General features: G+C 43.9%; 1 protein-coding gene and 1 long non-coding RNA gene across 3 annotated transcripts in view; one reads left to right on the top strand and one right to left on the bottom strand.

The window, feature by feature from the left end:
* LOC308341505 overlaps positions 1-20,390 on the bottom strand; it is a 102,401-nt gene extending 82,011 nt beyond the window's left edge. Inside the window, exons 1-2 of one of the 2 annotated variants that reach the window (XR_013966712.1) lie at positions 20,334-20,390; positions 18,148-18,307 (exon numbers count right to left, since the gene is read on the bottom strand). This is a non-coding gene — a long non-coding RNA (uncharacterized lncRNA). Of the gene's footprint in view, positions 1-18,147; positions 18,856-20,333 lie in introns of those variants that run through there. The other variant, XR_013966713.1, reaches the window with a different exon arrangement.
* Positions 20,391-20,790: 400 nt separating this feature from the next.
* On the top strand, positions 20,791-23,733 carry CCN1 (cellular communication network factor 1). Its single transcript, XM_080801496.1, has 5 exons — positions 20,791-21,084; positions 21,387-21,600; positions 21,951-22,307; positions 22,429-22,637; positions 22,770-23,733. The coding sequence occupies exons 1-5, from the start codon at positions 21,022-21,024 to the stop codon at positions 23,070-23,072; spliced, it is 1,146 nt and encodes a 381-aa protein (XP_080657622.1). The 5' UTR covers positions 20,791-21,021; the 3' UTR covers positions 23,073-23,733.
* The last annotated feature ends 1,260 nt before the right edge of the window (positions 23,734-24,993 follow it).

Raw genomic sequence — 24,993 nt, 5'->3', positions numbered from 1 at the left:
AAACAAAATAAATAGCACCAAGGCACATGATTACCAAATTGTTGAAAACCAATGATAAAGAGAAAATATTAAAACAAGCCAGAGGAAAAGACTGATTACCTAGAGGCAACAGAAAAGAATGACAGCTGACTTCTTTTTAGAAACATGCAAACCAAAAGCCAATGGAATAAAAGGTTTAAAGTGCCAAAGGAGGAGGGTGAAGCAAAATATTTTCCAAAAATTAAGGCAAAATAAAAACTGTCCTAGATAAACAAAAGCAGAGAGAATTTATCATCATCATACCTGAGCTACAAAATTATGTTCAAGGAAGTTTCTCCAGCAAAAGGAAAATCTTATCAGATGGAAATTTGGATCTACAGAAAGGAAAAATGAGTGACAGAAATGATAAATATGGGAGAAAATATGAAGCACTTTTCTTCTCATTTTAAAATTTCTTTAAAAGACAGTTGACCGAAGCAAAAAGAATTACCAGGCATTGTGGAGCTTAAAACATACATAGAAGTAAAGTGTGTAATACAATAGCACAAGGATCAGAGAGGGAAACGGAATTATACTGTTGTAAGGTTCTTAAGTTATGCATGAAGCCATGTAATAGACTGTGATAAGTCTAACTGTATATGGCAAACCCTACAGTAATCATTTAAAAAAATGCATAGCACTAGAATGACTTTTACTTCAGAACTATACAAGAAAAGGTTAAAAAGGGTAAGTCTTAACTGCCTTGGGGGAACAAAGACTCAATTCTGACTTTTTGAATACTGTTTATAAATACCCTGTCAAACTACTACCCAAGAAATATCTTTAATTTACTTCTCAATAATTTTAGTTTACAAGCATTATTTTTTCTTTTCTTTTTTTTTTAAGATTTTATTTATTTATTTGACAGACAGAGATCACAGTAGAGAGAGAGGAGGAAGCAGGATTCCCACCGAGCAGAGAGCCCGATGCGGGGCTTGATCCCTGGACCCTGGGATCATGACCTGAGCTGAAGGCAGAGGCTTTAACCCACTGAGCCACTCAGGCGCCCCAGCATTATTTTTTCTATTGCTTCTATATCTCTCAATGGAAAATAAAAAATAATGAGCATCTTGAGCATAAAATCAATTGACATTTTAGAACATGTATGTTCTTTGTACAATAAAATTTGTATTATGCTATTTTGTATTGTTAAGAATTACTTTACTTTTCCTCACAAAACTTTAACAAAAAGGTAATGATTCTATTTCAGGGAATGTATCACAATGGTTTATACATAGACTCTAGTGTGTAACTGCCTGGATTCCAATCTCAGCTTTACCAATTATGGGACATGTGACCTTAAGCATATTACTGAACATCTCTGTATTTTAGTTTTCTGTGATGTAGGGAAAATAGTGCCTATCTTACAGAGTTGTTATAAAGATCAAATGACTTAATATATTGAAAGCACTTAGAAAAATACCAGAAGACAGTAAGTCTGGTAAGAGTTCTATCTATTGTTACCCACAAAAATCAGTAGAATGTGGATAAAGAACTAAGATTTAAAGAGATAATTAATTTAGGAGATTTTGTAAAGAAAACTACTTGAGAACTGGGAAAGCAAGGTTTAGTTCTACTTTATCATTATCTGTGTGGCCACACACATGATGCTAAACTTCTTTGGGCCTTATTCATGTACCTGTTTAGTCCTTCCTTCCTCATTTCCTGTTGTCATCTCTTGTACAGATATTTACTGAAAACCTAGTACGTTACACTGTGTTAAGTAAGTACCAAGGTAGTTATCGTCTCATGGTTTGAAAGTCACATAAACAGACAATTAAAATAGTACAATATAGTAAGTATGATGATGGAGATATCAGAATTCCCTTCCCCTTCAGAAAGCTTGTGGATCTGTGGGCACATGGATGATTCGACACTTATTATCAACCCTAGGAAAGTCCATTTAGAATGTAGACCTTTATGAGTGCTGCTGCAATTTTGGCCATGGTTCTGTCATTGATGATGCTAGCTCATGGAATTAAACTTTATTAGAGATTTGATGAATATGTAAGTGATTCCTCTCTGGTTTTCCTTTAAAAAGAATTTGTAAATGGAATCAAGGGTCAGCCTATTTGGCAGCATTTCTTCTAATTCCTCTAAATAATGAAGATTTAATTGACTACACATTTTAATCCTCAGGCAAGAAGCTACTTTTAAGATAACATCATAGCAGCTGATTCCTACAATTTCCAGTTTGAGCCCTTTTAATCCCTAATAATCCCTTTGGTTCAGGGTGAAACAGAAGGCCAAAAATATATATAATGGCTTTATTTTTTTAAAAAAGCCAATATGAAAAGTTTTGAAGCAATAATTTCATTGTATTAACAAATCATAATTAAAATAAATATGGAATTGATTTAGAAACTATCATAAAATTATGGCTGATTATTCCTTCTATTTTCTGCATCATCTGCAGTGTGGTTTATATCACTTTCATAATAAAGAAGATCTTATTAAAAAAATAAAACTGATTTCCTTCTTAAAGGGAAAAAAAGAAACTATCATAAATACTTGAGGCTATCTAAAGATAAACTAATGAAGAGTATTTTAACGGTTTCCCCACAAAGATTAGTCACCTCTGTTTTATTTAAAATATACTTTAAATAAGAAGCATAGGGTGGGGATGGGTGAAACAGGTGATAGGGACTAAAGACGATGAGCACTGAACAATGTATAAAATCGCTGAATCACTATATTTGTACACCTGAAATTAATATCACACTGTATGTTAATTATACTGAAGTTAAAATAAAAAACCTAATAAAATGTAAAAAGTCATTTAAAAAAATGAAGAAAGGGATGCCTGGCTGGCTTGGTAGAACATGCAACTCTTGATCTTGGGGTCATGAGTTCAAGTCCCACATTGGGTGTACAGCTTACTTTTAAAAAAAGAGAGATATTAGGGGCGCCTGGGTGGCTCAGTGGGTTAAAGCCTCTGCCTTTGGCTCGGGTCATGATCCTAGGGTCCTCTCTGCCTATCTCTCTGCCTACTTGTGATCTCTCAAATAAATAAATAAATAAATAATCTTTACCAAAAAAGAGAGAGAGAGAGATATATTAAAAAAAAAAAAACCAAGAAGAAAGCATATTTCTGTTATATGTTAAACTGTGCCCCCCCCCAAAGGATATGTTAAAATGCTAACTCCTGGTAGCTGTGAATGTGACCTGATTTGATGTAGGGTGCTTGCAGACTGCTATGAACTGAATGTTTAAATGTTTATGTCCCTCAACCCCACAAATTCATGTTGAAGCCTAAATTGCCAATGTGGGTGATATAGGGAAATGGGGCTTCTGGGATGTAATTAAGTCATGAGGGTAGAGCCCTTATGAATGGGATGAGTGCTCTTATAAGAAGCCACATGAGAGAGATGAATACCTTTCTGCTCTCTTTGCTGTGAGGACACAGTGAAGACCGTTATCTGTAAACCAGGACTAGTGCTCTCACCAGACACTGGGTCTCTTGGGAACTTGACCTTGGACTTCTCAGCCTCCAGAACTGTGAGAAATAAATGTTTGTTTTTTTAAGCTACCCAGCCTATGATATTCTGGTGCGGCACCCCAAACAAAGACACAGAGGTAATCAAGTTAAGAAGAGATTATACTGGATTGGGATGGATTAGGGTCCACCAATGGGCCAAAGACACCACTAATCCAATGACCGATGCCTTTACAAGAAGAAGAAATCTGGACACAGAGACATAGGCAAACCAGGGACAAGGCCATGTGAAGATGAAAACAGACACTGGAGGGATGCATCTAAAGCCAAGGAACACTGGAGGCAAGGAAGAGTCTGTGGAAGCAGCATGGCATTGCTGACACCTGGAGTTTGGATTCTGGGCCTCCAGGACTGTGAGAGAAGACATTTTTGCTATTCTAAGCCATCCAGTTTGTGATACTGTTACAGCAGCCCTATGGAGCCAATAAAGTTTCTTCAGCAAAATTCCAGTTGTAGGACTTCCATTTTCTGCTAAAATGGAGAAACAATGACCATAGTTGCTTTCCCACCTGCAACAAATAATAAAACCAGACAAAACATAGGCAACATTTTGTAGACATAGAACATCAAACAGTACAGTCTAGTGACTGCTTCGAGTGGGAAAATAAAAGAGATGAGACCTACAATTACCCCAGCTCATTGCCTGAAAAGAATATCCAGGCTACAGCACAGGCCAGGGGACCCTGTCAGAGGCCAGCAGTCTCCCTGAGCAGATCGGACAGAGGCAGGTGTCTAGAGAAGCCAAAGTATCTAGAGAAAATAGGGCCGAGTACCGGACAGGGAAAAGCTTCACAGAAAGGATCTGATAAGCACAGCCTTCGTGTCATCGACTAAGTACTGAATGAATGGTGCATTCAGGTGAGGAATTACCCAAGGCTGGGGAAAGAACTGCCTACAAGGAGTGGAGGGAACAATTCTTGGAACGCACATAGGACCGGAAATAGTTTGTGTTTCTACCAGCCAGAGTGAAAAACTTCTTAAGTCAGGGGACAGCAGTTGAAGTACTCTGAAAGGTTTAGCCTCAGTTGTGAGGGCGGATTCAGCTTAGACTAAATGCTGCTCTGTTCCCTAATAAAGCTTAAAAACAAGAATTTGAATGGATTCAATCATTTCCAACTAACCTAACCATGTTCCAGAATAAAACCTAAGAATAATTTTAGGAATATAAATATATTTAGCACCCAAGAAGATAAAATTCACAATGCCTGATATCCCATCAAAAATTTCCAGGCTTTCAAATGAGTAAGGAAATATGATCTATATTGAGGAGAAAAATCACTCAGTAGAAACAGACCCAGGAATGACAAATATGATAGAATTCATAGAAAAGGACATTAAAAGAGTTATTATAACTCTATTCCATATACTCAAAAAGTCAGGTCATAAAAAGATTAACTGCTGTGTAGCTACAAGGAGATATTTTAAAGAACCAAATCAAGCTTCCAGAGTTGAAATTAGAATGTCTGAGATGAAAAATACAATAAATGTAAAAAAATATAAATTTGATTAACAGCAGATTATGTCTATCATAAAAAGATTAATGAACTTGAGATGTAACATTAAAAATTATCCAGAATAAAACACACAGAGGAAAAAAAAAGACTTAAAGTAAAATAAACAGAGACCAGTGAGCTGGTAAAAAGTTCAAGTGACCTAATATGGCGTCTTCTAAATGCAGAGAAGGATTGTGATGTGAGACCAAAAAATATTTGGGGAAATAATGGCTGAAAAATTTTTCCAAATTGGATGAAATTTATAAACCCATAGATACAAGAATCTCAAGCACAAGAAACACAAGAAAACTACACAAGGCACATCACAATCAAATTGCTTAAAACTGGTGATAAGGAGAAAATTCTTAAAAGCTGCCACTGAAATGATATATTACATAGGGAAGAATAAAGATAAGAATGTCAGAAGACTTCTCATCAGAAACAACACAAGCCAGAGCAGTGAGACATCTTTAACTGGAAGAAAACACTGGCAACATAGAAGTCCAATATCCAGTAAAAATAACTTTCCAATATGAAGGTAAAATACATAAATGAGTACATGAAAGAGCTGGCAAAAACTGAGTAAGGTCAGGAGGCTAGTTAACAGTACTGTACTCACGTCAATTTCCTGGTTTTATTGTACTACAGTTATACGATGCCACCACTGGGGAAAGTTGGGTAAAAGGTTCATGGGACTGACTCTAATACTTTTTTTTTGCAACTTCCTGGAGTCCACATTATATCAAAATTAAAAAGTTTAAAAAAGGAAAATGTAACAAATTCTTTTTTAGATACACAAAAGCTGAGAGAATTCATCACTAGGACACCTGCACAAGAAACATTAAAAGAAGTGCTTCAGGGAGAAGTACCTTTGTACTGTTTAAGGTGCTTATATTGCATATGAAACAGTATAAAATCACTTGAAGGTTGTCTGTGATAAATTTAAAATGTATGTTGTAAAGCCTAAAGCAACCGCTGAAATTAAACAACAAAGAGTTACAGCCCATAAGCCAATAAAAGGAGTATGATAGAATTATTTTTAAAAATTCAGTCTGAAAAAGGAAGAAAAAATGGCAAAGAGGAATAAAGAATCGATAGGACAAATAGAAAACAGCAAGATGACAATTAACTCTAACTGTATCAATAATCACATTAAGTAGGAATGGTTTAAACACCTTAATTAAAAGACAGAGACTGTCACATTGGATAAACAAGCAAAACAAGAAACCCCCTTTAAATGTAAAGACACCCATAGATTAAAAGTAAGAGATGAAAAAATATAACATGCTAAACTAATCAAAAAAAAGCTGGAGTTGGGAGCAGATTTCAGAGCAAAGAATATTAGTAGGAATAAAGAGAATGTATTAGAGTTCTCCAGGGAAACCAACAGAACCAATAGGAAATATAAATATAAATAAACACACATACATATATACATATATATACACACACACACACATATATATGTGTGTGTGTATATGTGTATATATATAAAATAGATACATATATATAATACATACATATATATACACACACACATATATAATACATACAAACAGATGAATAACATAAAGAAAAATATAGAAAGAGAACTTTAGGGGCTCCTGGGTGGCTCAGTCAGTTAAGCGTTCAACTCTTGATTTTGGCTCAGGTCAGGGTCTTGGGATTGTGAGATGCACTCCAAGCTGGGTGTGGAGCTTAAGATTTTCTCTGTCCCTCTCCCTTTGCTCCTTCCCCCCTTAAAAAAATTAGTTTAGTATAAGAAATTGGCTCCCAGGAGTATGGAGGCTGACAAACCCCTCGATTTTCAGCCGGCAAACTGGAGACCCCCAGGAGAGCTGATGGTATAGTTCCAGGCCCAAGGTCAGCAGGTTCAAGACCCAGGAAGAACAGATGTTCCAGTTCAAGTCCAAAGACAGGAAAAACACTAATGTTCCCAGCTCAAATGCACTCAGGTGGGAGGAATTTTCTCTTACTCAGTTTTTGGTTCTATTTAGGCCTTCAGCTGATTAGATGACACCCCACCCCACCATGGGAAGAGCAATCCACTTTACTCAGTCTATCAATTCAAATGTTAATCTTATCAAAAAACACCTTCACAGACACACCCAGAATAAGGTTGACCGAATATCTGGGTACTTCATGGCTTAGTCAAGTTGACCCATAAAATTAACTATCATAGAAGGACATTTCATAATTATAGAGGGGTCAATTTATCAAGAGAATTTAGCAAACTTACATGTTTATGCACCTACTAACAGATGTTTAAAATATATCAAGCAAAACCTGACAAAACGAAAGGAAAAATAGAAAAATCCATCACTGCAGTTGGAGGTTTCAATACCCCTCTTTTATTTATCCACAGAATAGGTAGACAAAAATCAGTGGGAATATAGAACACTTGAACATCATGATCACACGACTTAACCTAACTGACTTTTATAGAACACTCTGCTCACACAGCCTAGGTATTCTTTTCAAGGTAGGCTATATTCTGGGGCATAAAGGAAGTCTCAATAAATGTAAAAGAATTTAAGTGATACACAGTTTCTTTTTCTGACCACAACTTTTTAAAAAGATTTTATTTATTTTTTTGATGGAGACACAGCCAGAGAGGGAACATAAGCAGGAGGAGTGGGAGAGGGAGAAGCAGGCTTCCCACAGAGCCGGGATCCGGATGCGGGGCTCCATCCCAGGACCCTGGGATCATGACCTGAGCTGAAGGCAGATGCTGAATGATGAGTCACCCAGGCACCCCTATTTTCTGACCAGAATTAAACTAAACTAGAAATAAAGAACAGATACTCGAAAACTATCCAAATCATTGGATCCTCATAACACACTTTTAAATAACTCACTTTCAAATAACTTTTTAAATAAAAAGTGAAAAAGAAATAAAAAAGAAACCCTAGAAATTCCTCTGAACTGAATGAAAATAAAAGCAACATATCAGAATATGTGGGATGCATCTGGAGCCAGGGTTAGAGAGAAATCTATAGCACTAAAAGCTTATAATAGAAAGGGAAAAAAAATGTTGTGACCTCAGCCTCCACATTAAGAAACTTGACAAATAAGAGAAAACGAAAGCCAAAGTAAATAGAAGAAAGGAAATAACGCCAGATGGCACACCACAAACAATGGTGGAATCAAATTAAACAATTCTCTAAAATGCCACCAATGTAATAGAATCCTGGAGTACAGTCCTCTTACTCAATGTGCTCTCCCTTTTCCACTTTCACTGTAGTCAACTGCCTAGGGAAAAAAGCTTCAAATAACTGGGCTCACCTTTAAAACAATGTAACAGCAATCTTGAGATTCACCATGCACCATTTCAGCTAAGGCCAAAAATATAATTCACATATTCCCTACTTATCATTAGAATACCAGAAGATGAAAGTTTACCCAAAAGGCTCTAAGCACCTGGACAGCTTATCAAAGGGAAGTGGAAAGGCATTTGGAACAAAAATATCCAACCTTATTAATGAGAGGTTGTTAGAGGACTCCCAAGGCTCATGCTGATACTATATCATAGGTAGAGTCAATTAAATTCAAGCAGAGAAAAACATTGCTTGTTCTTCCAAGTTTGCAGAGGAAGCATTGGAAGTTCCAAGAGCAACACTGTCCAGTGCAATGAGAAAACCTCACCCTTAGTGTGGGTCCATGTTCAGACAGAGATCCAGAAGAGATTGTGCACACTGTACCTTTATGAGGGGATCTAATACACAGTATTTCCCCCAAACCGAGCACAGTGCAATCAATTATTAAGTGTCCTTTAAAAGGCAAGCACGAACTCAAGGGCTATAACCCAATGTGATAGCCTAGAGACTTAGAAAAACAAAACAAGCCTTCAGATCCAAGTTGAAAGCAAAGAACAGAGGCTTTATTATTGTTTCTCTGAGTTCAATTAGATTTTAAAAACATTTAAAAAATGGATTGGTTTCAAATCTTCAGTGAGAGTTTGGGTGGGACAGGGTTTTATCTGAACCAGTCTGCCCATCCTTTTCCCACAGTGCTCTGGAAGAAAGCAGAGCGCGATGACTCACCAGTTGGCACAATTCTTAGTTCCTATGTACTGACACCAAACTGTGTTCCAAAAGAGAGGCGTTTACAAAGGATTAAAACCTGGATGCCGGGGCTCTGGAATGCAGTTCACGTTATAAGCTTTCCAACGTGGTGCTAAATTAACTGTGTTTGGTTCCAGATAGTTAATGACTCATAAGTGGAGAGGTGACTTCAAGTGGAAATTGTCTCGATTCTCAGTTTATGCCACTTCAGAAAGCTTCCCTGAGTATGCTCCCCTTCCCCTCCTCACCCCTACCACCTCCTGTGGCCCCAGCTTTTAGGGTTGTAAGCCCCTGAATAAAGATGGCCCGGCTATCAAAGTAGGCCCTTTCTGGTTCCCTTTCTTGGACTGAGAGTAAAGGATTTCTCTACTCAAAATAGTAGAACGATGACCTAGAATGTGGTGAAAATCCAGAGAAAAGAAAGATGAATGAAATCTAGATCTACTGTGGTAACTAGAAAAGAAAATGAATCCATGGGAATGTTATAATTCACGGTGATCCCTTCATCCCAATCCTCCCAACCTTACCTTCCACAACATGGGAGCACACAAATGTGCATGGGTGTGTGTGCCTCAGTGCACCGGCCCCATACCCTCTTCATATAGTCACCTAGCTTTCTTCTGAGTTTCCACTCTCTTTGTATTTGCTCTTTCTCTGTTATCTTTTACTGTTACCACCTCGCCTTTATAGACCCTACACAGCAGTCTAGTGCGGGCTCTGACTGCCCTGGCTCTTCCCTTCTGTCTTTCAAACACAGAATCCCCAAATAATACTTCCTTCTTTCCTTTTTTTTTTTTTTTTAAGATTTTCTTTATTTATTTGAGAGAGAAAGAGTGAGAGAGAGCATGAACACAGGGAGGGGCAGAGGGGGAGGGAGAAGCAGACTCTCCGCTGAGAAGGGAGCCCCACAGGGAACTCCATCCCAAGATGCTGGGATCATGATCTGAGCTGAGGGAGGATGACTAACTGACTGAGCCACCCGGGTGCCCCTTCCTTCATTATTGCTCATTAAACTCCACATCCTCTGGAACTTTTCATCTATCCCCAGATAACAGAAATCACATACATCTAAATCATTCCACACAGTGCCCAGCAAGGAGGCAAATGTAAGTGGAGATGAACGTCACCACGCCTGCTGATTATAATGATGTGGTGATGATGTCGACAAGATAGTAATGATCCCATTCATGTCAGTGTGTACCTCCTTTAAGAAGCTAGACTTGCCAGTGGCTCAAAGACTTCAAACATCAATAATGTGAAAGGGCTAAGGAAAAGGAAAAGGCTGGCTCCATAAAGGGGAAGGTAGCAACACAAGAAAGGAGAAAAAGAGGAAACACTCCTAAAAGCACTGGAAACTCAGGGAGTCAGGACAGCGCAGCAGAAATGTAGAAAGCGAGGGGCCCGGGTGGCTCAGTGGGTTAAGGCCTCTGCCTTCGGCTCAGCCGTGATCCCAGGATCGAGCCCGATCCCAGAATGCTGGGATCGAGCCCTGCCTCGGGCTCTCTGCTCAGCGGGGAGTCTGCTTCCCTCTCTCTCTGCCTGCCTCTCTGCCTGCTTGTGATCTCTGTCTGTCAAATAAATAAATAAAATCTTTTTTTTTAAAAAAAAGGAAATGTAGAAAGGGCACAGGCTTTGGAGTCAGACAGGACGGGGTTAGAACCCCTGCTGGGTCACATTCTAACTGCCTGGTGTTCAGCAAGTTGCTTAACTTCTCTGAACCCCACTTTGAAAATGTTAAAATGTTCATCTTAAAGGATTTTTGTGAACATAACATGAGATCACCTTTAAGGCATTTGGCTCTTGTCAGGTGTCCTGTAAATGTCAGTTCCCTTCCCTCCCCTCTCAGAAAGAAGGATCCATAGTGATAAGAATTTCCACCAGCACCCAAAGGGCTGCTCTGGTATGTAATCAATGTATCTTAAGAGGCTCATCATAAGGTTCTCACGTTTAGGTGTTTTCTAATGTCTCACAAAGATGCACACATCCTCTGCAACGGCCAACTTCAAAGGGAATGTGTATGTGAGCATCTGTGCATAACTGTGCCTGACCCCCTCCCAGCCATCAGAATTTATAAACTCAGCAAGTCCTCACATCTTTAAGGGGTGGGACTCTAAATTAGATGTCCCTTGTCTGTACTCCCAAAGCAATTTGGTTGTACTACACCTAGAGCGTAGATCTCTGTATTGTATTCTCTGCACCAATGTCTACATCTCCCCCTAGGCTCTGAGAGCCTTGATGGCCAAGTCTAAATATTATTCCTCTTGGTGTCGCCACCTAGCACAAAGCCTGGCATGCATACCATATTTATAGGATTGACCTGAATTACCAACCTTCTGGATCTGCGATGCTCCATTATATATTCTATACTTTTGTCATTCCCCAGCAGCCTTTCCCAGAGTCTCAAAAATCCAAGCTTGGAACACTATTATCTTTGTCCGTTAAGAATTGACTGTTTAGGGGCGCCTGGGTGGCTCAGTGGGTTAAAGCCTCTGCCTTCGGCTCAGGTCATGATCCCAGGGACCTGGGATCGAGCCCCGCGTCGGGCTCTCTGCTGGGCGGGGAGCCTGCTTCCTCCTCTCTCTCTCTCTGCCTGCCTCTCTGCCTACTTGTGATCTGTCTGTCAAATAAATAAACAAAAATATTAAAAAAAAAAAAAAAAAGAATTGACTGTTTAGGGGATCAAAGAGGCACAAGCTTCCAATTATAAAATAAGTAAATCCTGGGGCTGTCATATACAGCATGGTGACTACAGTTAATAATACCGTATTGTATATTTCAAAGTTGCTAAGAGAGTAGATCTTAAAAAGTTCACCTCACAATGTAACTGTGTGTGGTGATGGGTGTTAAGTAGACATATTGTGGTGAACATTTATTACTATATAGAAATATTGGACCATATGTTGCACACCTGAAACCAGTATGTTATATGTCAATTGTATCTCAATTTTAAAAGAAATAAAAGTTAGAAACAACCCCCCCACACACACACACACACAAAGATTAGCTATTTAAAAACATTTTCTTCCTTTGGAGAGCTAAAACCTACTCAAAGGAGAGGAGGCACAAAATTTAAAAGAAATGCCTGGGACTAACCTCAAAGTGCTCTTTGCCTTTTACTTATTGTCATAGCCTTGGGCACCCCACCCCCACCCTCACATCCAAGGCAAGAGAAGCTTGCGTAAGTCTCAGAGACACAGGGAGCTCAGGGTGGGTGCCTGGAGGGCTCCGTGCTTAGTAACTGTTGTGAGGATGACCTGGTTGTGGGAGGTGCCTGCTCTGTCTGCCTCCAGTAACAAAGTTGATGGTGATGACTAAGTTACAGTAGAAGTATCTCTCAATCTCTGAGCTCCTCCTTTTTTCTGACACATCTCTTTTTCTTCAGAGGAAATAGGAGCACGCTTATGCAAGGGTCCCTGTGAGGAGGGAACCCTCTTTTACTGCTTAACTCATTCATTACCAGACTCTTGTGAAGAAACTGGGGCCCACAATTACTGAAAACCACAGAGTCCAAGAAACATTAAGAAATATATTAAAGTAACGTCCACAGTCAGTTCTCAGGGGAGGTCAAGACGTTGAGGGCAAGTTTCTAAACTCTAAGGCAGATTTCATGGAGGGCAATCCTATGGTTTGGTTTTGTTTTGTTTTTCTAAAAGACTTTATTTATTCGTCAGAGAGAGAGAGAGCACAAGTGGGGGAGCAGAAGGCAGAGGAAGAAGCAGGCTCCCTGCTGAGCAAGGAAACCTCCCCATCTACCCCCCACCCACCCCCAACACCCCTCCGCCCCATATGAGACTTGATCCATCCTAGGACCCTGGGATCCTGATCCGAGCAGAAGGCAGACACTCAACCGACTAAGCCGCCCAGGCATCCCTCCCATGTTCTTCCTTAAAAGAATAACCTTTGGAGACAGACCCTCCGCTCTCCCTCAACAGCTCTTTGCCCTTGCACCAGTTACTGACTCTAGCTAGCTAAGCCTTGGTTTTCTCATCATTTTTGGGGGGGGGGGGCTTTTTTTTTCTTTAAGATTTTATTTATTTATTTGACAGAGATCACAAGCAGGCAGAGACGCAGACAGAGGAGTTAGGGGAAGAAGGCTCCCTGCTGAGCAGAGAGCCCGATGTGGGGCTTGATCCCACGACCCTGAGATCATGACCTAAGCCGAAGGCAGAGGCTTAAACCACTGAGCCACCCAGGTGCCCTGGTTTTCTCACCATTTAAATGGGCACAACATGGAATATTATAACCAACAAAGGTATAAACATTAGATAAAATCATTAACTCATCTATATATACACTAACTCCCTAGTCTTTGGCAGGTAAAACCCAGGTCCCATTGATATAACTGTCCCCATAGCTCCCGTTTACTGAGGCCAAGAGTCAGCTGCCAACACTCCTCAGGTACAGTGTTTTGTACCTGGCTGGTTCCTGGGGCACTTGAGTGCATGACCCCTGAGCTGGGGCAACCCCATTGTCTTTTATAGATGAGGAAACCAAGGCAAAATGTCAGAGGGCTCAGCATTCCCTGTATGCAAATTTGCAATTCCATGACAGGCAGAGCTCAAGTGCTTTCTTAAATGGTCACTGGGACTTTGGTGTAAGCCAGAGAACTGGGCTGCATGGACTTTTTAAATCACTTCCTCTATATGCCATCTATCAAATGTTTTTATAACTCGAGTTCATCTAGTCCAAAGAATGCAGAATATTCTCTAGAGGATAAGGCTAGCTCATTCTATGCTAATTGTAATAAGAGTTAAGATAATGATGGGGCTTAGCTGTAGCAGTAATTGGAATTTATTAGGCACTTACTATGTCCCAAGCATCCTGCTAAACATTAAATGTGTCTTTATGTCTTATTTCACAAAATCAGCCCAACAGCCGGGATCCTCCTTTGTTCTAAGTCTTCAGATCAGCAAAAAGCTGCAAGAATAAATTGCTTCAATTTTTCTGTAGGAACTGTGTGCTCAAGTACTGTGCCCAAATCAAATCTTTTCTAAATTCTGAATGTGGTTAAGTGTGGTTTTAAGTAGGCAATTAAGAGACAGATATCTCTGAAAATAAAACACAAGAGGAGAAGGTTAATTCTTAATCGTTTGAATCTGATAGTGACTGATAATTAATACGTATCATATTGCTTAATCATGTTTAGAAGATGGATTGCTGGGTGGAGTGGGAGAAGTGCCTTCTGGTCTGTTCCAATGAAATGTTTTTGTGTTATCACCAAATAATAAGTTCTGTAAGGTGAGGGGGTTAGAAATGCCTGGCTTCCCGTGGACAGATGTCAGGTGGAGGAAATAAACAGATATAGTTCCCATTGGTTACAGATGCCCTAAAAAAAGGTGTTTCCTATCATGCTGTCAAGGCAATGCCAGCTGGTTACAACATAAATTCAGCGGGGAGAAGAAAGAAGGAGACTCAGTAGTGTCTGGGAGTGAGTGAAGTAGAAAATGAGAAAAAGACTCATCCCAATTCTGTTTATAAAGTATAAACTCCTACAACTGAGTTAAGTGGCAGCCCTGATTCTTAAGTAAATGAAAGCCTCCTCAACCTGACAATTAAATGGAGCCTAGGGTGCTAGGACCTGATATTTTGCGAGTGGCTGGGAGTAACAGAATGTTGGATGGAGCAGGACAGGTTCTAGAGTCATTCAGGCCAGAAAGCACAACTGGCAGCCCCCAGACACTGCCTTCTTTGATTTTCCTAGGATTAACTTAGATGGCTTTTTAACATTGTTTTAATTAGTTGCCAATATTTAAAAGAACTTCACAGAAAAATCCAGATCTCTGATATCCTTTAAAAAATGAGAAAATAGGCAAACGCTGGACCTACATTTTCACCTATCAACCTCTCAGACCCCCATGGTTGGTCCCCATTATCACCATGATTCCCTAATGCTGCAGCCTAGTGTCAGCCACCACAAATCCTTTTGTGGCATTTTGTTACTTGGTCGACCCCTATGAGCCCTTCAGTGCATGTACCCTGAGCTGGGGCAACCCCATTATCTTATAGATGAGGAAACCAAGGCAAAACCTCACATGGCTCACAACTGCCAGAGTCCCAGAGTTATGATAGGCCAGCCTATTTGCAGACTGTCCTAACTAACGTCTCTTGCCAGTTCCCTGAAGGAACCCAACAATCCAAACATGCTAGGTGCACTCTGGTCACGCATGGTCAAGTCTCTGTTTCCCTCTGTTTCCAATGTCTTTCCCTGCATCAGATTCTTGCTCATCCTTTCAGACTAACAGTATTTCCACCCTCACTCCCCAGGCAGAGAAGTGTCCGCAGCACTTTGTACCCACTTCTGCAACAGACCGCAGAGTCCTCCAGGGGAAGGTCAATGTTAAGGCCCTCCTTCTGATGTCACCAGTGCCTACCACAGTGCCATGACATACCAGGAGCTCTGAATAAATCCAGGTTCAAAGGGGATAATCAGTTTGTCCTCAGATACACAGATAATTAAATATCTAGTGGAAAAAAACAGGTTAATAGCATATTCAACCTGTAAGGCACACTCAGACTGATAAGGTATCAAGTAAGTGACCTTGAAAACTTTATTTCTGTGACAAATGCAATTTCTACCCGCTGGAGCCTTACTCCAGACATTGAGACTCCTTGATCAGTGTGGCTTGTGAGGTATCAGAAGGACCCCAAAGGTCCTAGATATCCTCCCCACCAGCCTGCAAAGGTGCTTAAAAGCCCACTGCATAAATTTACTTGCATTAAGGCTTTTCCTGTTAAAATGCAACACCCCTTCCCCCCTCCTCCCCAAGAGTCAGTACATTAGGCAATTCTCAGAGGTTAGCCCAGCTTCAGTTAACTTATCAACTATTTTTCTATCTGATGCATTTACTCTGGAATGTCTGGGTAAGCTGTGATAGAGTTAGAAAAAGGTACAATTCTAGGAGAGGGGGCAGGCCTGAATATCTGAAGAGATGGGGAATAGGCAGTATGCATAATGTTTAAGTAGGAGGCTTGTTGGAACCAAGACACCTGTGCCCAATTCCGCTACCTCCTGAGTGTCTTTTGCTTAGCCACCCACCTGTGCCTCCACGTCTTCATTTATTTTTTTAAGATTTTATTTATTTGACAGAGAGACCGAAAGAGGGAACACAAGCAGGGGGAGTGGGAGAGGGAGTGATCCCAGGATGCTGGGATCCTGCCCTGAGCCCAAGGCAGACGCTTAACGACTGAGCCACCCAGGCGCCCCATCCACGTCTTCATTTAGATAGAAGATGGTGTTAACAAGAGGATCCGCCTCAATGGGGCACTGGAGAATTAAATGAATCAACACACAGCAGGCGTTCAAAACGGAGCCTAACATAGAGCGGTGTTAAGTGTTTGCTTCTCGTGTTGTTAGGAGAGAATGGCAAGAACTTTAGCCCTGAAAGGGGCTGCTCTAGCTGTACTACCTACTGGTCCCCTTTCCCAATGGACGGGTGAAGGGTACGATGTCTAGAGAGGATGAACAGCTTACGGAAGGCTGCAGGCTAGTGGACAGCAGAGCTACGGCTTCCTATCCAGGGGTCCGCGCCCCCACCTCCACCCCCCACCCCAGCCTTGGAACTTACTGATGAGAAAGATTAAAGGGTTGTGGGAGACCCAGAAAAGCCGAAATCGAATCTAGCCTCTCTCCCTTCTCGGGATAATAGGACCCAGCCCTTTGGGACTTCTCCCCAGAGTCAATTCCACGTCCCTGCTCTCGGGTGGGCTCCAGGTCGGAGCCAACGCCACCCTCTGACACACACACCCACACCCCTGCGCCTGGGCGTACCCTCTAAGTCTGGTACAACGCGGCAACTCGCTGCCCCGCTGGGAGGACGAGTCAACAGTGGGGTGGACGGGAAAAGTGACATAATCCGGCCGCGGCGCCCTCCGCGCCAGCCTCCCACGCAGCGCGGGATGGGCCCGGGCCCTCGCAGGGGTGCGGGCCGGGGCCCGGGCCGGGGCTGGGCCGCGGCCGTCTCCCGCGAGCGCTGGATGCCGCCCGCCCGCAGCGCCAGAGGCCCCGCGGCCCGAGGTCCAGGCGCCGGTACTCGGCGGCAGCCGCGCGGTCTCGAAGCCCGCTCCGGGGGCCGCCGCTGCCGCCCCCGGAGCTGGATGACGGAGTCTTGAAAGACTTTCACCAAATATGGGCCGGGGCTGGAAACGTCCTGCGGCGCGCGCCGCCGGAAACCTCGAGTCCTGCCCACCGCCGCGACGTCGGGCGCGCGGGCCGGGCGGCCGGCAGGGGGCGGCGGACAGCAAGCGGCCCCGGCGCGCGGACGGCTTCAGCCCCGGGTCTCCCCGCCGCGCGGACCCCGCACGCTGTCTCCGCAGGGGTCCCCAGGGCAGCGGAGCACCACCCCGCCCAGCGCCCGCCAGCCTGATTACCTCTGGCTCTCCCTACCATCACTCCCCAGGGTGGGAGTAGGGGGCTGGAGCCGGGTGGAGAGAAAGGATTCGCGGGGGGGGGGGGGGGGGCACCTTAAAGCTGACCTTTCGCCGTCCCCGTAAAACGTTCTGTTCATTAAATGGCTGTAAAATGTGTAGTTGTGAGACGGGGTGTGCAGGCGAGGACCTGACTATGAGGGCACATGCACGCGCAGACACACCGCTATTAGAGGCACTCCTATCGTCCAAGACGGTGTTTCTCAGGGTGTGATTCCCCGGACCAGCAGCAGCAGCATCACCGCGGGACTTGTTATAAACGTAGCCAATAAGAAACACTGGGTTAGGGCCCAGCAATTAGTCTCTTAATCAGCCCTCCGGGTGATTCTGAGACACGCCAAAGTTTGAAAAACACTGGTCTAGGGCTGGGAAAGCGGAGTCGACAGTTTTAGGGTGATTATTATTCTCAGTTGCCGCCAGACAGTGAACCTTTCTTTTGGTGACCTAAAATTCCCTGGCAGCAGCGGGTGAGAGATGTCCCCATCACTCAGCTCAAAGCTAGGAGCTGCGGAAGACAAGCAGCTCCTTCTCTGTGCCTTGCAGTCCAAGGAAACAATGCGGGCCCGTTATTCCTTCACCGGGCGCCCGAGCAGGGAGGAGGGAGAAAAAAGAGCAAAAAAGCCATGCACAATTAGCATCCGAAGACACTTACCCATAAACATTTGCGCATTTCCCCTATAATCTGTCAATGTGAACTGATCTGCTGCTCTCAGTGGAGGAGGCGAAAAGGCGACAGGACATCTGGGGTTTCTGGACCATCCTTAAGCAGGACGTGAGGAGCTGCAGTTCCTCTCCTCTGATGCCGTCGTTTACTAGCAGGCACACCAGGACATAGTATATGGAAAGGCTGTGCACATAGGTTGCTCCAGTTTCTTCCTCTCCCCCACCTCCTGGCCCTGTTTGCTCCAGCTCCCCACCCCCTCCCACAACACACTGCTGGCTTTAAATGGGCAGCTGATGGTAAGGTTCTCTAAGTTTCTCCTCTAGGGCAAACTCATCCTCTGAGATTCCCCAACTGAAGCCCAGAAACAAACCCACACACCCTTGTTAGAAAACTTTAATCTGATTTTTAAAGGAATCTCTGGAATGGCCTGTGTTTCAAAGCTGTGCGGCAGGCTGAATCTCTTTGCATATCTCCTGTCCTCCTCAACAAAAGAGCAAGGTATAACAGCGGCCAGTTGGATCATCCACTATAATTTTATTTTAAATCATGATAGACAGGTTGCGTGAAAAACAAGGAATTCCAAAGAATTTCCTGCTCTGGGAACAGAAGTTAAGTCTATATTTAACAACATTTGAAGCTGTCAAGAATGCTTTGTGGTTGGATAACAGAGGCAGAAAAATGTTAAAAACGCAGGCTACTGCTATACCCAAATATGGAAATATTGTTACGTCTGGTGTCTGATTCACCATCTGGAAATACTTACAACCATGAAGTCAAATAGAAAAGACTCCACAACAGAAGCCAGGAACACTCCTCTCCATTCTCTCCCCACGACCTCCTCCCACCCTGTGCTGCGCCTACTCACCCCCATTCCCAATCACTTCATTAAGAGGGAAACAATAATGAAGTTTTAATGCAGGAAAAAAACGTTTCCCAAATAATGATGGATGGACTGTCTTGAGTACGAAGTGGGGCCCAGATTTTCCTCACTTTATTTGCATAGCACCTGACTAGCCACAGTCTTAAGAAGTAAGCCCGGCACCTCAAACCCCAAACCCCCTCCAACAAAGCTTTAGAGATCCTACTCCCAACTAGCAAAAGCCTCTTAGACTTACGAAAGGGCACTTTTGAATGAATGAAACTTAACTCTTTCCTGCCACAGTTTTCTTTATTGGAGGACATTTTCACTGCAATAGCTTCTCATTGTGATTATCAGTTGTTCACAGAAAAGTTGGCACTGAAGGACTTCTTAAGCAAGACTGCTAAATTGTGAAGACTGAACAGCCCTACACTTTAACAAGGACGAAGGGTTCTAGAGCACATATAAAAGAAAGTTAGCATAATTACTTGTGTATGTTTTTATTAAAATTGCACAAGGAGACAGTTTTTGAAATTTCAAGGGAAAATTTATCAATCATACTAATGATATTGATGTTAAAGCAAACTGCTTTTGGGGGGCTTCTACTGAGTGGGCTGAAGACAGAACTGGATTTTTTTATTCTGTTAATTATATTCTAATCTATGTCTTTGTACTTAACTAGAAAAGCATTGCAATCCATTTGAAATGGGAGGCTTCTACGTGGTCCCAAGGAAACATGTTAAAAACCCCACAAAACTTTTAGCTTTAGATCCACTGGGCACAATGGTGCTGGGATCTGGTTCGGCACTGCAGTATACACAGGTGATGATTTTTGGACAAATCACTGCAAGGTGGTCCCCGTGGCTTTTGGCTGGCTGTTTAGTTAGCACTGCCTCCTACCCACGGAGGGAGGCTGGAAGGGCTTACCCAGTCTCCCGCATCCGTGAGGAAGTAGAAGTCAGTCTCCCAGAGAATTCCCTGCGTTCGTTTCCTCTCGGACTTCCAACCCAGGCAGTGGGCTGGAACTGAAGTAGGAACCTCCAAAAACAAACAAGTACGACATACCAAAAAAGGGAGGGGGGCGGAAGGGGGAAGACCTCTGCCTGGGAATCTGCCAGACAGTGGGGGGAGTTGATTTTTTTCCCTGTTCTCATTCATAAATGCCAGTGCAGGCATTAATTTGCAATACACTTAACTTGTCTAATAAACACCACACCAAAGCTTTGGGATTTGATTCGAGCATGCCTCTATGAAATCCACAAATAGACGCACTCCCCCACCCCATTCACCTCTCAATAGATAACTTGACTCTCACCTTCTCTGTAAACAAGCAAACAGCTCGCTGCCTTCCCGGGTGAGGGCTTCCAAGTCTGCCCGGTCAACTCGGCATCACCAGACAAAACCACTTTTGTTCCTCCCTCCCAGGTCCTCCCACCCTCCCAGGGCAGGCAAAGTTCTCAGCTCGCCCCCCTCGCCCCTTCCACCACCATCATCAGCACCAAAACGCCAAAAAGAGCCCTCCCCAATAGAAGTAGTTATTTAAAGTGGAAAAAACGGAAGATTGTTTTCTTGACGGGTCCAGGACCAAGGGAAAAAAAAAAAAAAAAAGGTGCAACGGAGCCAGGGGAGGCGCTTGGCAGCAGCCCGCGCCAACCAGCATTCCTGAGATGTTTGAGAATTCTGGAACTCGCAGACAGAGCCGACGTCACTGCAACACGCGGCGCCGCGGCCGGCCCGTATAAAAGGCGGGCTCTGGGCGCTCAGGCAGACCGCGAGCGAGAGCGCCCCCGAGCAGTACCCGCGCCCTTCGCGCCTCCTCGGGAAGGACCTCACGAGAAGGACGCCTGCCTCTAGCCCGCTCGCCGCCCCGGCCCTCGCCCTCCTGCCGCCCGGCCCGGAGCCCGTCCCGCCTCCCGGATCCACCGACCCGACCCCGGCCGCTGCGCACCAGTGTGTTGGCGTCTTTGCTTCCGCGCTCGCCCGGACTCCTTCTGCGCGCCACAATGAGCTCCCGCACGGCCAGGACGCTCGCCTTCGCCGTCACCCTTCTCCACTTGGCCAGGCTGGTGAGTTCTTTTGCCTCCGCTTCCCCGTGCGTTCTCCCAGCCCTTCCCCTTTCCCCAGATTGCCCCCGGCCGGGAAAACTAAACTAAAAAGTCGGGGGGGGGGGGGTTGCGTTTCGGGTTAGCTCTTTCTTTAGGCCCCCCTGCAGACGCGACAGGGGCCTCCTGGCAGACGCAGCCGCCCGGAGTGGCCGGGCTGGGCAGGATCAGAGACCCGGTGTAGGAACTCCTCCGCCCCCTTCCCTTCCCTGGGCTCCTCGGCAAACGGCGCCGAGTCTCACGCGTGCCTTCTCACCCCCCTCCAGGCGCTCTCCACCTGCCCCGCCGCCTGCCACTGCCCGCAGGAGGCGCCCAAGTGCGCCCCAGGAGTCGGGCTGGTCCGGGACGACTGCGGCTGCTGTAAAGTCTGCGCCAAGCAGCTCAACGAGGACTGCAGCAAAATGCAGCCCTGCGACCACACCAAGGGACTGGAATGCAATTTCGGTGCCAGTTCCACCGCTCTGAAGGGGATCTGCAGAGGTAAGATGCTTGTGGTTTGGCCCCTTTAAAAAAATAATAGTCCTCGTAGTCCAGAAGTTTAGTAATTTTGAGACCATGTATGGTGATGCTTTGTTGTTGGTAGCTTGGCAGAAAGGCACATGATTTCAGCAGTCTGGAATGCAATTCAGTGTGTCTGGGCCCAACGAAAAGCGCATACGGAAAAGTGATTCCTGACTAACTTATTGTTCTGGTCTGGAGTCCCCGAGGAATTGTAGGGAACTTTACCATAAATTGAATTTAACAGCAGAAAATATGTATGAGTTTCAGGCCACGGTTGGGAATCTTAACTTTCTCCTCTTTTCCCTTTCTCTTTCTGGTGCTCTTTGCAGCTCAGTCAGAGGGCCGACCCTGTGAATACAACTCCAGAATCTACCAGAATGGGGAAAGTTTCCAGCCCAACTGTAAACATCAGTGCACATGTATCGACGGCGCTGTGGGCTGCATTCCTCTGTGTCCCCAAGAACTCTCTCTCCCCAACTTGGGCTGTCCCAACCCCCGGCTGGTCAAAGTTACTGGGCAGTGCTGTGAGGAGTGGGTCTGTGATGAGGACGGTGCCAAGGACCCCATGGACGACAGGGATGGCCTCCTGGGCAAGGGGCTGGCCTTCGATGCCTCGGAGGTGGAGTTAACCAGGAACAATGAATTAATCGCCGTTGGAAAAGGTGGCTCCCTGAAGCGGCTCCCAGGTAAGCTGAGACCGAGTCCGAAAGATGTCACATTCCTAGTTTGAAGCTTCATAGAAATGGGTCCTTGAACGTATTGGGGTCAGTATGCCTCTGAGAAATGTGTCTTCTTCTCTGTCTCTAGTTTTTGGAACGGAACCGCGAATCCTATACAATCCTTTACACGGCCAGAAATGCATTGTCCAGACCACTTCATGGTCCCAGTGCTCGAAGACCTGCGGCACGGGCATCTCCACACGAGTCACCAATGACAACCTCGAGTGCCGCCTAGTGAAGGAGACCCGGATTTGCGAAGTGCGGCCCTGTGGCCAGCCGATGTACAGCAGCCTGAAAGTAAGCTCTCGTGGGGGTGCTGGCAGACCGCTCGGGGGGGGGGGTAGCCGGGCGAGCAAGGGGTGGGCCTGTCTTCCGAGAAAGAACGAGAAACCCCCATTCCTAACTTTCCTTCTTGCCTCTTTCTTCCAGAAGGGCAAGAAATGCAGCAAGACTAAGAAATCCCCCGAACCTGTCACGTTTACTTACGCCGGCTGTTCGAGCGTGAAGAAGTACCGGCCCAAGTACTGCGGCTCGTGCGTGGACGGCCGGTGCTGCACACCCCAGCAGACCCGCACCGTGAAGATGCGCTTCCGCTGCGAGGACGGGGAGACGTTTTCCAAGAACGTCATGATGATCCAGTCCTGCAAGTGCAACTACAACTGCCCGCATGCCAACGAGGCGGCCTTTCCCTTCTACAGGCTGTTCAACGACATTCACAAATTTAGGGACTAATTGCTACCTGGGTTTCCAGCACCAGGGTGACCGGAACGGGGAGGGGGGAGAAGCGTGCCAGAATCACGGAGCTATGGGTGGGGGCGGTGGGGCTGAGGGACTCATTGTAGAAGGGATGCATTGCTCATTCGTGAGTAATATTAAGGTATTTTTGGAAACTGGTGCTGGTGCAGATGGACACTGATGCAGCCACGATTGGAGAATACTTCGCTTCATAATACTGGAGCACACGTTACTGCTTCATTTTGGAGCTTGTGCTGTTGATGACGTTCTGTTTTCTGTTTGTAAATTATTTGGTAAGCGTATTTTTCTCTAGGCTTTTTTTTTTTCTTTCGGTTCTACAATTGTTTAAAAAAAAAAGATTAGTTGATCAGTTAAAGCCTTCATCTTTTGACAGAAGTAAATGGGAGGGGGTTCCATCCCTTCCTGAAGGTGACACTCCGTGAGTGTCCATGAGAGGCAGCTAACTGCACTCTAAAGGCAAACAGAAATCAGGTGTTTTAAGACTGAATGTTTTTATTTATCAAAAATGTAGCTTTTGGGGAGGGAAGGGAAATGTAATACTGGAATAATTTGTAAATGATTTTAATTTTATATTCAGTGAAAAGAATTTATTTATGGAATTAATCATTTAATAAAGAAATATTTACCTAATACCTGCATGTGTAGCATTGGGTATTTTTAGAGACTGCCCTAGTCTTTGGGAACAGCCTCACTTATTATGCATTCTTTCAGTCATTCAAACAGAACTACTTGAGTGCCTACTTTGTGCCAAGAACTGTTCTAGGAGCTTAGGATAAGAGCAGGGAACTAACCTACAAAAATAAGACAATGACTGCTTTTATCCTCAGTTGAGAAAAAACTTTGCATTTAAAGTAGTTTTTAAAACATGTACTGAACATTAGACATTGTAGAGAGCACAAGGAATTGGAAGCTAAATTTGTGATTCAGATAATAATGCTTTATTTTCATAAGAATTCAAAGCCAGAGGGTCTCCATCACCCTATCACTGTATGGTGGGTATAGTAGAGTCATTTATCATTTTAATCACTAGGTTATTGGGCTTGTCACCTCGGTGGAAGAGGAGAGAAACATTAATGAAAACAGCCCATAACCTAGGCTGCCCTATCTAAATCCACGGGCAAGATTAAGTATGGTTGTATAATGTGTTACAAAAGGTCACTCATTTATAACCTTATATCTCCCCAATATTGCTCCGAAAGCGTAGGTGAACTACTTAGAAATCCACCCTTAGTTGGGATCAGAGAAAAAAAATCTTGGGAGTCTATAGGAATCAGTTTGTTTTCACTGAATGAGCTTGAAGCAATGACTTGTGTTAATCCTAATAAGCCAGTGATTAGGTAAACATGCTGTTAAATGCAAAGGAATGCAAGGAATTTCAAGTACTTTTCCAATAGCGTGAGGACCTAGCTACCCCATCCCCCCTTTCCTTTTTATAATATACGTTATACTGATGGAGGAGGGAGCACTTAGATGGAGTTGGCTACCCAGAAGGTCAAAGGCTAGATGCAGAGCATTCCTAAAAGAAAAGACCTCAAACTCAGGTCTAGGAGAGGTTGAGAAGGCTGCGTCAATGTTTGTGAAAATGTTGGTAGTCTGTTTTAGAAGAATCTACCTCTTTAGAAAGCGCTGACAATAAACCTTTTATAGAGGAGTTTTCCTTTCATCAAACCTCTTGGCTCTTGTTCAAATCCATAGTGAAATATTTCAGTCTGTACTTGGTTAAGAGAGTACTTGAATCTTTAGGCATTGAGAAAGTGTTTTAAAAGAGGAGGGGGACGCTCATGGTGATTTTTCAAAATAGTTTAATATTATGCTTTAATGAAGACCTACGGCAAAGCACTGCCTAAGCATCTATATTAAAGCCTTCCTGAAATGCAGAAAGGGTAATGGAAACGTG

The sequence above is a fragment of the Martes martes genome (genome assembly GCF_963455335.1).
Source record: "Martes martes genome assembly, chromosome: 4".
NCBI classification, from domain to species: domain Eukaryota; kingdom Metazoa; phylum Chordata; class Mammalia; order Carnivora; family Mustelidae; genus Martes; species Martes martes.
This window is presented reverse-complemented; position numbering and strand designations above follow the sequence as displayed.

Coding starts and splice junctions, on each gene's coding strand:
- CCN1 (XM_080801496.1), top strand. CDS start 21,022: ATGAGCTCCCGCACGGCCAGGACGCTCGCCTTCGCCGTCACCCTTCTC. Junction 21,085..21,386: donor TTCTCCACTTGGCCAGGCTG/GTGAGTTCTTTT, acceptor ACCCCCCTCCAG/GCGCTCTCCACCTGCCCCGC. Junction 21,601..21,950: donor TCTGAAGGGGATCTGCAGAG/GTAAGATGCTTG, acceptor TGCTCTTTGCAG/CTCAGTCAGAGGGCCGACCC.